Source organism: Dipteris shenzhenensis, chromosome 4, assembly GCF_047967505.1.
Source record: "Dipteris shenzhenensis isolate YYH24624 ecotype China chromosome 4, Dip_SZ_1.0, whole genome shotgun sequence".
In the NCBI taxonomy this organism is placed as follows: Eukaryota; Viridiplantae; Streptophyta; class Polypodiopsida; order Gleicheniales; family Dipteridaceae; genus Dipteris; species Dipteris shenzhenensis.
The window spans coordinates 39,761,195-39,778,652 of record NC_141599.1 but is presented as its reverse complement, the minus strand read 5'-3'; the positions used below and the strand labels follow the sequence as shown (position 1 = coordinate 39,778,652).

The 17,458-nt window shown below is 42.6% G+C and overlaps 1 protein-coding gene across 1 annotated transcript in view; it reads right to left on the bottom strand.

Moving 5' to 3' along the window:
• LOC147902846 (uncharacterized) overlaps positions 1-10,153 on the bottom strand; it is a 45,022-nt gene extending 34,869 nt beyond the window's left edge. The window contains exon 1 of the mRNA XM_087373359.1: positions 8,880-10,153. Coding sequence (XP_087229485.1) covers positions 8,880-10,001 — 1,122 coding nt within the window. The 5' untranslated portion in view covers positions 10,002-10,153. The remainder of the gene's footprint in view (positions 1-8,879) is intronic.
• Between the last annotated feature and the right edge of the window lie 7,305 nt (positions 10,154-17,458).

Here is a 17,458-nt window from a genome sequence, read left to right as displayed (position 1 = left end):
AGGTGGCTTCTAAAGCCAAACAAGAGGTCAAAGAAGAGATGAAGAGGACTTCGGGATACACAAGTTCTTTGCTGATCATGGGACTAAAGAATACGGTAGACAAATATTGGAGTTTGGAGCGTGCCCCCAACTCATTATTTATAATGGGTTGGAGAGATGGCCGGATTCAGGAGTGCTTACTTGCTTCCCCCATGGAGGCAGAGGTAGCACTATGGATTACGTCCTCTGATCTATTGAGACTATGGAGATCATACCCTCCTTCACCGTCCCTACCTTCATGGGCAAACCATACCTCCTATTACTATCTATGGTAGGACATCCACCCACCCCCACCCCTACGTCTACTACTAATACTACATAGATCCCATTATACACTTTACGCATGAGAGTGGCTATATACATAGTAATGTTGTATATCTACACCTGCTACAGATGGATCAGCAGACACCTCTAGATACTCTCACTACTCAGCTCAAGGAATTCCTACCCACATCCATCCTCTCCAACTTCCCACATACCTTTCAATCTACCACAAGTCCAAAGCTGGAAAGATTCCCCAAACCAGTTGGTATTATGATGAGTGCTGATCCACTCAAGCCTGTCTCAAGTGAAAGATAGACAAATGTGAGATCTCGAACTGTATGGCAAAGAGGCTACATCAATCTCTTACTCAATGCAAGAGACACACATATGAGATGGCAAACTATTGGGACATGTACCAACTATTTTTTAGCAATGACTCAACAGAGGTTTGGAGGAGAATCTGAAAGTGCCACCCCCCACGCCTCTATCCAATTCTCACATATGGCATAGAATATGTAGAGTCACTATATAAGATTTCAGATCAGCCACCTTTGCCTCATCCACCACAGCCTCACCCTATTCACTTCTTTTTACCGCTGGGATGGTAGAGCGGGCTATGCGAAGGTTACAGCATGGCAAGGCAGAAGACCATATAGGGATGAGAGGTGAGCACTTCTCCTATGCAAGAGGTCCTCATTCAAAAATGCAATCTTAATGTCCAACTGTTGGATATACTATCCATAAAGTGCAGCATGGCAGTCCGAGCAAAGGTCTCATCATAATCTACACCCTTTTTCTGAGCATAGCCCTTTGGTATCAAAAGAAATGGGCAGCAGCCCTTCAAATGAATCTAATGAACCTTGATTTTTGACAAAATCAGCAAGGGGCAAATCAGATTTCTTAGCAAAAATAACATCTCTACTAGTGAATACCTTCTTGGTAGCCAGATTGATAGAGTTTGTTACACGTGCTTTCAACATTGTAGCCCACAAATATGCACTTCTCAGCTTTGTCAAAAGAAATGGGCAGCAGCCCTTCAAATGAAACTAATGAACCTTGATTTTTGACAAAATCAGCAAGGGGCAAATCAGATTTCTTAGCAAAAATAACATCTCTACTAGTGAATACCTTCTTGGTAGCCAGATTGATAGAGTTTGTTACCCGTGCTTTCAACATTGTAGCCCACAAATATGCACTTCTCAGCTTTGTCATCAAGCCTTCCTCTCAATTCTTGCAATACAAGTGCATATGCTACACATCCAAATGTACGGACGTGACGACCATTTGGTCTTCTTTCATACCACTTTTCTAGGTGTCTGTGCCAAATCTTGGTGCTTCCTCTATCATGATCCTGCATGCGTAACCTGTCAATTCTGATGTGACATGTAATCGCTCCTTTGGTCAATTGCTTGCATTCGTTCAAGACTTCCTCTACAAATCCTAGCTGAGCAAATTTGACATGTGGCCAAAAAATCTTCATTTCATTGATTCGTTTCAACAATACGTTTCCTTCCAGGTCCTCTAGAGTGACCATCCCATTGTGGAAGCATTTTTTAATTGGAAAGTATTCAGCAACTAAACAATCCCCAATTTATGGGGCAATCTAACAGCTCACAGGCCAGCCAAAAGGCCAGCCATCTCAGCCAAACAAGTGGCCAGAAAGACCAGCTGGTCTGGCCGACCAGTTGGCCGACCAGCTGGCAGGCCCACCGACCAGCTGGCCGACCAGCTGGCAGGCCCACCAACCAGCTGGCCGACCAGCTAGGTCTGGCCTATAAAAGGCATCTGCCCCCACACTCCTTGTGACAGGATAGGACCTGCAGCTGCTCCTCTTCTCCTCCATGCTTTGCTGCAGCCCCGCCTGCTCCACTTCTACCTCTCCTCTTCAGTTCCACTCCTCTCTGCCTCCTGGCTGCTGCCTTCTCTCTGCCTCTCCTTTCTGCCTCCTGGCTGCTGCCTTCTCTCTGCCTCTCCTTTCTGCCTCCTGGCTGCTGCCTTCTCTCTGCCTCTCCTTCCTGCCTCCTGGCTGCTCCATCCTCTCCTCCAGATCTGTCCCAACTTCTGCTCCTCTGCTCCAGATCTGCTCCTCTACTTCAGCTCTGTTCCTTCTGCTCCAGATCTGTCCCATCCTACTCCAGATCTGTCTCTTCTGCTCCTTTGCTCCAGATCCTGTCCCCTCCTGCTCCAGATCTACTCCTTTTCTTCATCATGTTGCTATTCCAGATAGCCTGAAGGTTCCTTCCTCAGAGCATGCTGGTTTTCAGCCATTTCCTAGGGCAGCTCCAGCCCTTCATCATCTTCGTCATCATCAAGCTACATGGAGGACTACGTTACGCTCCCTCCTCTTCATTCCGCTGCACACTAAGGGAGAGAACTCCATCTTCTACTCCCATCCCTCCCTCCCTTTCAGAACTCCATCTTCTACTCCCATCCCTCCCTCCCTTTCTTACCTCCATCTTCTACACCCATCCCTCCCTCCCTTTTCGGTTTCAGGCTTGACACTCCCCATTCCTTCGAACAAGGAGGTCATGATCCTTCACCTCTACCAGATCTCCATCGGCATCAACTTCCAGGATCTACATGGAGGCGGGGATAGACTCCTCTCTCCCGAGGTTCAAGATCGGGCACACACTGGATCACTGTTCAGCTACGACCTCTTCCTTTGGTGAAATCCTACCTCTCTGGATTATCAGTGCTGCTACGACAAATTTGTTCTTGCTCTTTCCTCCACCTTTCGGCGTTAAGAGGGGGTGGCTTATTCTCTCAAGCTTCACAGTGTTCTTATTTCTATCTGGTATCATACGTGTAACTCCGACACTTGAGGAAGTGAACAATTCCCTTGCAAGGGCACTCCTCTTGTGATCTCCTCTTGGGCATTTCACAGGGGTAGCCAGCACCACCATCGACATCCTTACACGAAGCTCCAAGCACACAATGTCTGCCCCTTTAAATTGGCAATTGAGAGGGGGTATTCAGCAACTAAACAATCCCCAATTTATGGGGCAAACTAACAGCTCACAGGCCAGCCAAAAGGCCAGCCATCTCAGCCAAACAAGTGGCCAGAAAGACCAGCTGGTCTGGCCGACCAGAACTGGCCGACCAGTTGGCCGACCAGCTGGCAGGCCCACCGACCAACTGGCCGACCAGCTAGGTCTGGCCTATAAAAGGCATCTGCCCCCACACTCCTTGTGACAGGACAGGACCTGCAGCTGCTCCTCTTCTCCTCCATGCTTTGCTGCAGCCCCGCCTGCTCCACTTCTACCTCTCCTCTTCAGTTCTGCTCCTCTCTGCCTCCTGGCTGCTGCCTTCTCTCTGCCTCTCCTTCCTGCCTCCTGGCTGCTGCCTTCTCTCTGCCTCTCCTTCCTGCCTCCTGGCTGCTCCATCCTCTCCTCCAGATCTGTCCCAACTTCTGCTCCTCTGCTCCAGATCTGCTCCTCTACTTCAGCTCTGTTCCTTCTGCTCCAGATCTGTCCCATCCTACTCCAAATCTGTCTCTTCTGCTCCTTTGCTCTAGATCTGTCCCCTCCTACTCCAGATCTGCTCCTTTTCTTCATCATGTTGCTATTCCAAATAGCCTGAAGGTTCCTTCCTCAGAGCATGCTGGTTTTCAGCCATTTCCTAGGGCAGCTCCAGCCCTTCATCATCTTCGTCATCATCAAGCTACACGGAGGACTACGTTACGCTCCCTCTGCTGCTATCTTTTCTATTGTTTCTCTACATGGAATCATCTTTCTGATTCACCTCAGCCACGGTCCTTGAGACACGACAGCTTGAGGTTCTTGTATTCAGTTTTTCATATTACCGACAGGCACTATGTTTTCTGAGTTCCGTTCTTCAGTTGTGTCTGAGTATTGTCTATTTTCTGATCGCTCCACTGCAAACCCTATCGTTTCTCTATAGATAGCTCTACCCATGACCGATCTTGTAGGTTTTGCTTCATCTCTCCAACAAAGCACTTGCGGTAATACGAGCATAGAGTCTTTGACACAATGGACCCAATCGACATCCCCAATGCATAAACATGCACATAAATCCAGTCGGACTTTTGGAGGATCAGTTCCTTGATCACCATCGCTTGCAGGATCTAGGATGCTTCGCTTTGTTTCTTGCTTCATTATACTTCATTTCTACTTGTCAACGATGAAGTGGTTAGGCGACTCTTGCAAACTTCTTGATAAATCGTCAAAAGAAACTGAGGAATCCCATGAACAAACGCACTTGCTTGATGTTGCTTGGCTCGTTCATCTTTCTTTATGGTCTCTATCCTAGATTTTTCGGTTACGATGCCTTCACCAGAGATCATGTACCCCAGCAATATGCCCAAGAACACACAGAACACACACTAGAAAAATTCGGGTCTACTCTTGGAAAGTCTCTACCATGAAGCATTGAAACATCATCGGTGTCTTCAACCCGAATGACATCACTTTGCATGAGTATGATCCCCATTTGGTGATGAAGGTCATCCTCTCCTGGTCCTCTTCGGCTAGTGAGATTTGATTGTACCCACTCTATCCATGCATGAACAAATCCATCACATGGCCAACTATCCAGTCCCACATGGTGTTTGTGAATGGTAGCGGAATTGGGTCTTTGATGGTTTGCTCGTTCAGCATCTAGGAATCAATGTAGACTCGCAACTCGCCATGTTTCTTCAACATGATACGATGGGAAACAACCAATCGCTTCAGTCGACTTGGTAGATGAACGTTACCTTGAGCAGCTGACCAATCTCCCCCTTCACCAATTTGGATAGTTGGTGTTCATCCGGTATCACTACTGCCAAATGAGCTCAGCATCCAGAATGAGAGGGATTTGGTGTTGGATTAAGTTTGGTGGGAACCCCCTTCAAGTCTGTGCATTCCTAGGCTTGTACACTCGGCAAAGTACTTCGGCTTCATTGAGGAACTTGTCGGGGCATTCTTCACCTGATCGGGATCACCTTCCATTCTTCACACGTGATCCCACGTTGACTTCATTGATTGGCTGGCATTGAGTGATTTGTCCACTGCAACTCAGTTGCCTGATTCGACTTGGTGGCTTTTTCGCCACTTCCCTTTGTAGTTTATCGTCGTCGATGAAGCACTTGCAAAAAGCCATGTGTAGCTCTTCGACTTTCGACATCATTTCAGTGGCTACCGGCAGTGCATCGATCATTGCAACCGGCACGATGTTAAGTGCAAGCATCTTCTCCTCCATAGCTGAGGCATAGCCTTGCAGTCTTCTTGATCGTGCTCTTACCCATCGATATTCACACGTCTTTGCCCTCTTGGGTGGTAGACCCAACAGCATCTGGTACCCTCCTTTGCTCTCCATCGTCACCACAATGAACGTGATCGCGGAGTGTGCTCCACTCATTTTGATGCAGTCGTCTTTCAACATGCCCACAGGCATCACCAATCTCTGATCCGCCATCTGAAGGCTTCATCTTCATTCTCGGGTTCATTGCCCTCATTCGTTCCTTCATTGTGCTTCATCAGTTGATCCTCCTTTGCTTGTCAACCCGATGATTCTCCCACTTTGATGTCTAGTTCTTTTTGTTTCAGCTCATAGCTGATCTTCGTTGCCATCTTTTCTTTCTTCTAGCGAAATGGCTGCTCTCTTGGCTTCTTCGGCTAAGTTTGGGCTGGTCCTTGTGACCGCCACTTAATCTACATCTATTATCACCATGCTTGCTCGGGGTGCACAATCATTGGTCACATGGCACGATCATTGGTCGCATGCCTTTTTTAGCGTATCAAGTTGGTTTTTTCCACATCCAAGTATCGCTCTTTCAGTGCTCTTCTTTCCCACAGAAGGAGCATACCATGCTATTGCTCTAAACTCTTTCCCCTAGTAGGCCTTCATTAGTCTTGCTCCCCTTGGTGGACATCCACTGTTCGTTTGTCTCGCAATACCTTCCCAATCAACACTTATTCGTTGTGTGACCATTGGTCTTGCACTTGTAGGTCCAGGTCTTTCCCTTTTCGGGGTTGCCTCCAATGCCCATCTCTTCATAAGTTTCTTGAGCTCCTCCTGTTCGATTTTGGTTTCCTTTTTTAACACCACTTCTTCTTTGCGTTCATCGCTATCTGCCTCTTGAACTCTTTCTTTCGAGGCTATGTTGTTCCCCTTTTCTAGCACAATCACTCTGTTGAGCAATTCGTCGTACATCTTCTTTAAGTACGTAATTTCCATGTTATGTAGTTCTGCTCCTAGTGTGAGACCACTCACCAACCAATTATATGTCCTCATTAGATATGTAATCTCCATGTTGCACAACTCCGCTCATAGAGTGAGACCTCTCATCAAACAATACCACAACGCAATTTTGTCTTGTGCGTTGTTGAGCTGCTTGGTCAACACCCTCATTCATACTACAAAGTCGTACATTAATTCACCCTTCATTTGATTGAGGCGGTTCAGCTTCAACAATACGTCTTCCTTGCAAAATTCGTATTGGAACCTTTTCAAGAACACAGCTTTCAACTCGTCCCACATGGCAAAGTATGCATAGGGGTACTACTTGTACCATCCAATGGCTTTGTTGGCAAAAGTAATGGTAAAATACATCAAGTACTCTTCCTCACAAGTGACTTGCTGGATTGCAGCTCCTAGGCAATTATGAACATGAGACCAAGTCCCATTGAACTTCATCCGTATATTCGATCCTTTTGCTCCATCAGCTCCTCAGTGTGCGCTCACTAGTGGCCTTACTAGCAAGGTGTCTTTGTTTTTGTCATCTACGAAGTCTCTGTTGCCTAGATATCTATCCATCTCTGCTTGCTCTTCTTCATTCGGTCTTCTTCCTTGTGATGGTGGTGAGAATCAGCTCCTTTATCCTTGCTAAAACTCCCCAAATTCGCTAGAGGTGGGGTTCACTAACTCTCTTCATTACTTCTTTTTTCTCCCTTCGTTCGGCGAAGACGTTGGCGGACTCATCGGCCTGCTCACTTTCCTTGATCATGGATTCGTTGTCTTCAATAATCATCTCAAGCATCCTTGTCTCAGCTTCAAGTCCAGCAATCCACTCCTCTCTTTGCTGTTGATAGTTCAGTCTGTCTCTTGTTCTTGCGTCCGTCAGCTCCATCATGAACCGCACATCAATTGACTTACACTCCACTAACTTCTCAGAGTGCAAACTTTTGCACTCCCAGCAGGATTGCCAAAAGTTAACACCGAATTGTGGTGATGGTGGCACTGGTTCGTCAATTGGACAATTGCCTTTTCCAGATGGCCAAAGGGGTGTCCCCCTTGCGAATTGGTGTAAGCGTATGCACAGCGTGGAGGCAAGGGGGAATGAACTCAAAGCGAAGCGAATAGTATAGAAGGAAAGATTGCAATCATTGAAAGTTGAAGTGGTCTTCAATTACAAACACTCTGGACTGCATTCCACACACAAGTTGCCTATGTTGCAGGAACGATCCTAACTTCTAGGACTCTAAAACCCTATATACAAGACTGACATTCACGGTGGGTGCTATCCACCACACTAACAACAGTTCACACCTCCCTTATCAAAAGGGTAGGTGCCTTTACTTCATATATGTCCGCGCTGACAAACTTTGCCCAAACAATCCTTCATGCACTCCACACACACGAGTTGCCTATGTTGCAGGAACGATCCTAGCTTCTAGGACTCTGAAACCTTATATACAAGCTTCCACCACATTTACAATAGTTCACACCTCCCTTGTCAAAAGGGTAGGTGCCTTTACTTTGTATCTGTCCGGGCTGACAAACTTTGCTCAAACGAATCCTTCGTGCACAGCCTTCGAACGGTGTCATTGATCATGCAGATTGACTCACTTGTCAGGTCCTTTCACCTCGCCTGCTTCGCCTAATCTCTATTAGTCAGGGTCCTTCGCCGCCTTGCTGTTATCATGTAACGTCACTTGACTTATCGCCTAGTGGCGCCTAGGACTAGGCATTCTCCATAGGATGTTGACGGGCAGGTTCAAGCTACTCCCCCCTTTGCCAAGTCCTTCGGTTGGCAGATCCATTCATCCTTTGTGCGGGATCTCCGTCTATCCGCTTCATCCTTCAATCTGAGAGCTTTCCCTTGGCCGAAGTTGAGTCCCCCATACGTTGGTTCCAAGGGTCAACAACCTCACCATCTTTACTAATGGAAAACTCGAGTTCCATCTCCTCCTGGTCAGGGCACATAAGACTTTACTAAAATATGGAACAACTATCTATACAGAGTGAATCTTCCTAGCTTCTTTGTTCTCACCCTTGAGGATGAAAAACAATGATGTGATTGCTCAGCTTGACAACAGCACTAACACCGCATTGCACTGCATGAGCAGAATCCAACCATCTCAAAGAGACAAAGCTGGAAAAACTTACAGGATAACGGCAGAGCAAACAAGCCATTGTGATATTCAACACCTTATTGTGCATCAGAAAAGCATATATGCTAAAGCCTGTCCATACCAATAAATGATATACATCAATGACTAACAGCCCTTTAAGCGGATATCTAGATTTACTGAATTTTCCATCCCGAAGAAAACAAACAATTATTGCCAAAAGTAATGAGTTCTAGCGAATTCCAAATGAAAGGAAAGGAAATATGTTAACACGATTAGATTGACCTCATCGCCTTCGGCTGCTATCAGCTGAGCTCGATAACAAAGGGCTAAACCCCAGTTGTATAAGGCACGAACATCATTTTTATCTAGGGAAAGAGCCATCCGGTACTTTCGACCAGCCTCGACCAACAGCTCCTCACATTCTTCACATACTGATTGAATCATCCGGTCTATTCTGGCTGGTTCCCATCCTTGCTGATCTTGAGCGTTCATCCTAGTGCTCCTTTTACTTTTACTATAGGACAATTGTGCATTTGCCTCTGAAAGCATTGCCCGCAATTGCTTGCTTAACTTTAGCTTTAATTGTCCATGCACAAGTAGAGTATTTCCCCAACCTTCAACTGCTGCTAAATCTAAGGGGTCTATAGCATTGGCCGCGGCAAACAAATCAGCAGCCTCGTTAAGCATGCGTTCTGCGACTCCCACTTCCACTTTACCATCCAAGCCCTCTTGTCCTTCCTTCAACAAAGCCCCACCCTCATCCATTAATCTTTCAAACTCATCTGATTGTTGAGCATCTAATTCTTGTCTCGGCTGAGGCAAATTTCGTGCATTCTCACCCATTTGCAAGCTAGAAAATGAGGTTGAATTTCCCTCTGTTCGAGAACCTTCTTCATCATAACCGTCTGTGTTTGCTCTCGGATTATCCGCCCCATATTCTCTCATGGTCAGTCTTTCGTCAAAAATGTTTTGCCTTGCTTCTCCCGCCGAAGTCCTTCCATCTGTAGGATCTCCTCTTGATTTTGCGTTGCTCATCACTCGGAAAAATGCTGTCCTGTGATCTCTGATCCTCACAAAACCTACCATTTCCTTATGAAATGAGCTGCACGTCGAAGATTGTCCACTTTTATAAGCACAAAACGCTACGTTATTGTCAAAGCGGTTCCCATCTTCCAAGCCTCTGCTAGATTCCTTTTTTTTGACAGATAGTCCCTTATAATGAAATCCCCTCGCCTTTGCGATCCTCCCACCGAACCAAAGGCTTTTAACATTCCTCCAAATATGCGCTCCTTCCTCGCTCGCTTCTATCGTTCCAAAGAGAACCTCTGCCTTCGTTGTTCTTGTTCCGGAGAAAGGAACGTGATTCATTGGTCTTCCGTTTGCTCGAAGGCAACTATCCCTCATATGTGGTGCGTCAGGTGAGGACTTCTGAATTGAGGGGCTGATAAGCTGAGCATAGAAACGGTAAAGTTTCTGCCGAGCGTTGCTAGTTCGAAAGATGGACTCAAATGCTTGCAACGAAATATTCCGATTGAGCAACAACAAGAGTGCAAACGATCATGGGCGTACTTGATTGCTTCAAGAGGATACACGAACGAGAGAGTACATGATGAACTCGAGAGCTTGCATTATCTCAAATCTCAAAATGGTTCTTCAAAACAAGGTGAAGAATCTGCTCATGCCCTGCTTTGTTTTGAAATTACATGATAGTGTTGCCACTTGGCTCTCCTAGAGACACTCCTTAGCTCTCCTAGGCTTAGTGGGAATGTGCCACCAATAGACGCTTGCTCGCATATCGAAGCGGGGATGGAGCCCCACTGATGCTAGAATTGACAGCTCCATTTTGGAGGATGCAGATTTGGGCATCGGTGCTCCATTTCACGTCCAACCAATGGAGGATTGCCATTTGGCTCTCAGCATTGTCTTTAATGCTCCTCCAACAGTCCAGACTCCAGAGCCTCTCAGAGCCTCTGCCCAGCCAATAAAAACACTGCAGCTCCCTAGAGGGTAGTCAGGTGTGCAAGAGTGCAGCTCTCTACAGGTAGGCAGTATGCATTTAAGAGTTTCCCCAGTTGTTCACGCATAAAAACTCATTTGAAGCTCCATTCTTGCACTAAATGCGCATTTTTGGTCTCATGGGCATTGGCTACTAGAGACAGTGCTTAAGAATCAAGTTGAGGGAATTTTTGTAATTATTCAACTATTTGAGAGAATTTTTAAAATTCCTAAGCTCTACTTTTGGATGGGTGAATTCCCCTTTTAAAAGTTGACACATGGCATTCATTTATTCATCCGTGCTTCAAAGGTCTAGCTTCAAAGTTCTAAACCGTTGGATTTTTACTTTATTGGCTCCTTATGGGCTAGTAGAAGTGCAGACGTAACCTTGCTTTTTTTCAACTACATTCATAAGCTGAGGCCAGTGCTTTTGTGCAAACATGCACTCTTGTTCTATGTGGGTGGTCGTTGAAAGTTCAAAGAACAATTTGTTAGCACTCGCTCTCCTAGAGACAGTACTTAAGGATTCAGTAGGGCCGAAGTATTGTGATTATTCGGTTTTTTTTTGGGAATTCTTTGAAATTTCCAAACTCCTCCTTTTAGCACATGGGAGGGGGTTATTATTAGCACTGGCATGTGGAAGGTCACACTCAAGGTTAACGAACGCATCTGAGGACACAGAGAAGCCCTAGCAAGGAAGATTGTTGTGGCAACTATTCAGGCGTCCATGCAGAGCTCCATGGCTACGTCAATGATGTCTGGCGAATGCACGCGTCTAGCATTATGACATCACAGTGATGATCGATGCCGATCCAAGTTACATCCAACCCACCTAGCGCGAGTGCTGTAATTTTGTGGCATCATCCCAAGGTAGAGTTTTGCGTACAAGTGGATTTTGTAGAATCATTCACCCATCTTTTGTTCACTCACGATAACATTTTTCAGTCCCTGGACTTTTATCCCTCCCGCCGTTTCGAGCAAAGCCAATATATTAATGGCATAAAATTTTAGCTTTACAGGGATTTCAAGCTACGTCTCATTCGAACTACCAAAGGTATTTAGGAGATTGTTGTCTGCTTCTATGTCGAGCGAAATTGAAAGAAGGTGACGTAGAACCACATTTTAAAAAAAAGAGAGCTTTTCACGTCCCTTTTCAGCACCTCCATTTCTATACACTGTATCAAGTGCTCTTAGAGCTATAAATAGAGAGAGAGGTTTCGAATAGTAAGAAGATAAATTCAAGTGCAATCTGTTTTTTATTTTCAAGTATAAATTTACTAGATCCAAAGAGGATTTTTGTTGACAACAAATGCTTTAATCTAAAAAAACAAATTCCTTGATTTGATTTGCTAACTCATAATATAAATACTTATTTATGTGTTTTTGGTACACTATATTGACAACTTTATTTGTCTTTTCTGCAGTGATCAATTCCACGTAAAATAGATGCAATGAACCTAATGACCCTATACCCTCCAAAATTCAAAAATCTATACAGAACGAACTAAGCAGAATCTTCATGTCAGATCAATTGCATCGTCCTAATTTTTTAGAGAAAATTCTTATAGGCTTAGATTGGGAGGTTGACAAAGGGAGGCGAGAGAGGCAAAGGGACCTCCACGCTCCTTCCCATCACCTTACCCTCAGGCCCTCGATTGCTGCTGCAACCTCTACCTCCCCTCTCTTTCTCTCTCCCCTCTCTCCCTTCCCTGTCCCTCTCCTCCTTCCCTCACCTAGCAGCCTTGGAGTCCCTTCTCTCTCTCCATGACCTCTGCATCCACCTCCCCATTCTGATTACTAGCTCGCCCTCCTTATACCGTGTGCAAGGTAGTGTAGAACAATCTGGAACAAGGACACATGGCAAAACATCGACGTAGAATTAACCGTAATCACGGCATATTGATCGATCCCCTCCCCTCATCTATTACTAGTACAACTTTTTACAATGTTATGCGGCCCTATTGATGCTAGAGGGGATGCACCCGACAAGCTAAGTGAAAATTATTTACACTCTTTCCAAAGTGGTTTGCAAATTTTGGATTGTTTGGGGTGATTGTTTTTAATTTGCGTGTGCCAGTGTGTTTTGTTTGCATGCCTTGTTTATTGTTTAAATATGAAAAAATTTTAAATCCTCAATTTCTTCTATGAGAACATTGTGGAATGTTTTCATTGTAGCCTACTGCTATGCATCCCATTTACTTTGAGTATCCATGTAAGGGTTTGCTCAAATGGCATGTGGGATTCATGAAAGTTGGTCAATGAATGTGTCCATTCTTTTTCATTAAATGTTTCATGAGTGCATGCTAGTCCTATCTATTTTGGTGTATTCCCAAAAGGGTTTTCTCAAATGGCACATGGGATTTAAGCATTATTGTACATGTATGCTGGAGTGCACTTTTAAATACTTCTAAGTCATGATGGTCTTGATTTTCTTTCAATCGATTTTGAAAGTACTCCTACACGCAAGAAAGTGTATGCATTTTTCATCTTCTACTATGAAGCCATTGCCTTAAAAAAAAATGCTATCCCAAAAACCATTTACTAGAAAAGCCAATTCGCCTCAAAATTGATGTTTGCCTATTGAAAGGGCTTTATGCCAGCCAAACAGGCTTTATGTCTGCCAAAGAGACTTTATGCTTGCCATATGGACTTTATGCCTGCCAGTGAAAAGATTATTGTTTGCCAGAAAAGCCAGTTCACCTGAAAAAAAAGACATTTTCCAGAAAAGCCGGTTCACCTAGAAAAAAAAGCCATTTGCTAGAAAAGCCGATTCGCCTTTTAAAAACAAAGTTGTTTTTCAAGTGGCTATTCCTTTTTCGCCAAAGGAAAAAAATTTGTTTTTTTTTTGGCTGAAAGTTGTTGTTTTCCTGCTGAACGGGCTTTATGCTTGCTGGTGAAAAGATTTTCATTTACTAGATTTATTAAAAAAAAAGTTTAAAAAAAGCAGAAAGTGGCTATCAAAATTTTGCATGGAACTATTGGCCTAGAAGGTACCATTCATAAAACCTTCATTGTTTTAGTTATTTCCTTTTATTTTTTCTAAACCATATAGGGCTTTTAGAAGGGCAGCAAAGTGATCCATTTAAAATTGTAAAGGTGACCTGTTGAAAGCTTTTAAAAAATTTAAAGAGTCTTTGTTTGTTTTCACGCCGAGCATGTACAATCACCAGCCTCGAAATGGTCATGGCATACTTCCAACTGAATCCAAGGCAAGCAATGTTTATACTGGCAATATACCGTACCAAAGCATGCTACCTCCAAAGTTTGTTTAACAGCAGCTTCTTTGGAATAACACATGCATATTGGATTGATCATGACCATGTCTACATTGCATACCAACTCCCAGCACAGTTGCCAATATTCAGAGCAAAGTAGCATCCACTTGCCTTTCGTATTTTATTTGTTAAATTTTTTTTAAAGCCCCAATTTTACTAGCCATTAAACAAAAAACTGACTTTTCCATCCTCTAGTCGATTTGCTTTTTACACTATAAGCGCATTCAAATAACTATAGAACCTTGGAATTGCAAAGCCTAATAAATCTTGCGAGGTCTAGGTGTTTCTTTTTTATTGTTTCTTGCTAGACAACTAACAATGTTTAGAGACCCATAAAACCCACAAGCCAAAGCCAATGCTTTCGTGCATACATGTACCCTTGTTTTGTCTAGGTGGATGATGGCTAATATATGTTAGGAATTGCATATGTTTTTTGAGTTGCTTGTACATGAGTTTAGGTATTATCAATTCCATAATATATAATTTTCATTGTTTTTACAACGGCAATGTTATTATGTTTTAGGGTAGAAGTAGAATGGTTACGAACCCATTGGAAAGACTTGGTTAGTGAGTCACTAATCAGGCTCATAGCTTTGGAGTTTGTTAGTTTGTTCAATTTAATGGGGTGAGGGTTAAAGGTCTCTTTTTGTTTGTGGAAGTTGAAAATGTACTTGCTCTATATATTGATAGGCATTTGTCTCTCGAAATGGAGGCTTCTCTATTTTTGTATGACATAAATTCAGTGCTAATTTTGTCAAAGTGGGCACTTTTTTAAAAAATCAATGGTCATGCACCTTGGTTCTTTTTCCTCTTTCATTCATGTAGTTTTCTCCATTTTTATTCACTTTCACATGTTTTTTCTCTTTCCCTTTCCTTCAAATTTGTATGTATCGTTTCTCTTGTACAAGTTATTATAAATAGCTCATTGAATTTAATAAAAGTGCAGAATTTTTTAGGTCTTTATTGGTCATGAGTATTTGGTTAATGACTTTTTAAAGTAGTGTTGATGTGAGGATTGTATGATTTGCATAAAAGTGAATGTTTAAGTTCATGTGTTTTTTCGGGATTATCTATTGGGAATTATTTTTTAGCGTTATGATTTGTTTGTATATATGTACAGTTCCCATGTGGGTTTTGTTCTATGTGGATGGACGGTGGCTAGTATATGTTAGGAATTGCATATATTTTTTGATTTGCCTGTACATGAGTTGAGGTATTTGTAGTTTCAATAAACACAAATTTTGTTGTTTTTTCAAAGGCAACATTGTTATGTTTTAGGGTGGAAGTGGAATGGGTATTAACCCATTGGAAATACTCATTTAGCGAGTTATAAATCAGGCTCATAGCTTTGTAGTTCGTTCGTTTGAGAGTTGAAAATATGCTTGCTCTTTGTTTGTGAGTTAATGCTTTTGAATTTTGTGTTTGAGAAAAAGGCTTTGTCTTTGCCAATGTGAGATCCACATGTTAAGGAGGCATGAAGCAAGATCGTTGCTTCTACTCACTAGGAAAAAACCATGCTCACACACCTATGTGGTTGAGTGTATGGGGGAATGGACGAGTTGGTGTCAAGTGTATGGATAAAGGCATGGCGGTCAACATTCGAAAGGAACGATTGGTTGTTCAGTAGTAGGCAAAAGGAGTTGCACTTGACCAAGTAGCTACCATGAAAATTAACTACAATGAGGAACACTAAACAAATTAAGAACTGGTTCAGAGCATAACATAAATTTTGAATTGATTTTGCCAAAGTGGGCACGCTTTTTATATAAAAATTAATGGTTTGTGCACCTCTGTCCATTTCTTTCTTTCATTCATGTACTTTTCTCCATTTTGCTCCATCTTCACTTGTTTTTTCTCTTTTGGTTTTCTTCGAATTTATATGTATCATTTCTCTTGTACAAGTTATTGGAAATAGCTCACTGAATTTGGTAAGTGCAAAATTGTTTAGGTATTTATTGTTCATGCATACTTGGTTAATGATTTTTTAAAAGTAATGTTGACTTGAGGATAGTAAGCTTTACATATGAGTGAATGTTTAAGTCTGTGTTTTTTCCTAAGATTATCTATTGGGAACTCTTTTTAGCGTTATGATTTGTTTGTGTATATGTACAGTTTGCACTGTAAAGCATTCATGTTTTAGTTTTAAAAAGGGTGGCCCCCATTCATGTTTTAGTTTTAAAAAGGGTGGCCCCCATTTTGTATTGTTTTTCATGTGCCAAAGTTGTCCCATGTTGATTGAGTTGCCAGTCTTTCCATTTCATCAAATGTCTCTATCCACAAGGAAATGTTGTTGTTATAGTAGTTGAAGTAAGTAAATGTTTTCAGTGTCTTTTACATGTAAAAGTGTTGTGTATGCAAGGCCCTGTGTTCGAATTCTTGTTGGTGAGAAATCCAATTTCTCCATTGTTAGATCCTATGCTCTATGGATCATTCTGCAACTACTTCTTGAATTGGAAATTATTATTGAGTGAGGATGTTTGCTTTAGAAGGGCCAATTTGTACCTCCCTTACAACTCGGAATATTGGTATACATTTGCGATTAATGGTTATTGTGTATGCATGAAAGTTGTTTTGTTTGGTTTCATTTCCTATTCGTGGGTTCTAAAAATGAATCCATATAATGTCATTATTCTCATGTGTGGACATGCCTATGAAAACACCATTTGCACCGTCTACTAATCCAACTTGTTTGTTAATTTTTCTTGCACATAGTTAACTTACATTTCTCTTTTAATTTATATCATTATTGGTAGTCTGTCAGTTGCTTTAGGATTTTCTAATAATTTAGATGAAATATGACTATTGCTAGTGAGTGTGTCCATAGCTTTGATATTGTATTCCTTACCTGACAACGTGTGGAAAACTTTGGCGTTATGTTTGTTTGTTTCAAGGTTGGTATAGTAAAGATGGGGGAAAGTACGGCATTGGAGTGGGTCACAAAAGCAATGTTGTTTGATGTATTGTATTTGTTTGGCACTATGCATACACTCTCTGAAAGAGTTTAGGGCTTGTATGAATTGGTTGTTGTTTTGTTGCATTATTTTTTGGAGCTCATAACATCATGGTTTTGTGAGCCAATATGTGTTTGCTACTGTATGCAATGAGTTTTTCTCTAGTTTGACAACTTTCTTTCAGTGGTTTGGCCTGATATAAATCTCCACAGCAAATGACATCAACATTTCCAAAGTAGTCTGCATGATTTTTTTTAAAAGGTTCTCATAACAAGGTTTGCAAAATCTAAAGTTCGTCTTCCCACTGATGAAATCTCATTAAACACGATTAGTTGTAATTGTTCATAAAGACGAATGAGTGTGTCTAGCATTTCCCTTGAGGGAGGTTAAGTTTTTGGTTTGTAATGGCAAACTATACTATAACAGTTAGCCTAACATAGTAGTGAACAAACTTGGGTTCATCTTCTATGTTCCAGCTGAACAAGTTGTGGCTCTCCTCCAAGACCTTTTGAATGTGCAGGATGCTTAAATCTCCCATCTTGGTCGTTCTCAGGCTAAGTGAACATTCATCTCAGTTGTAGTCGCAAAGCAAGAAGATTAAAATGATCATGTGCATGCCACAACTGTACCTTCAGCAACC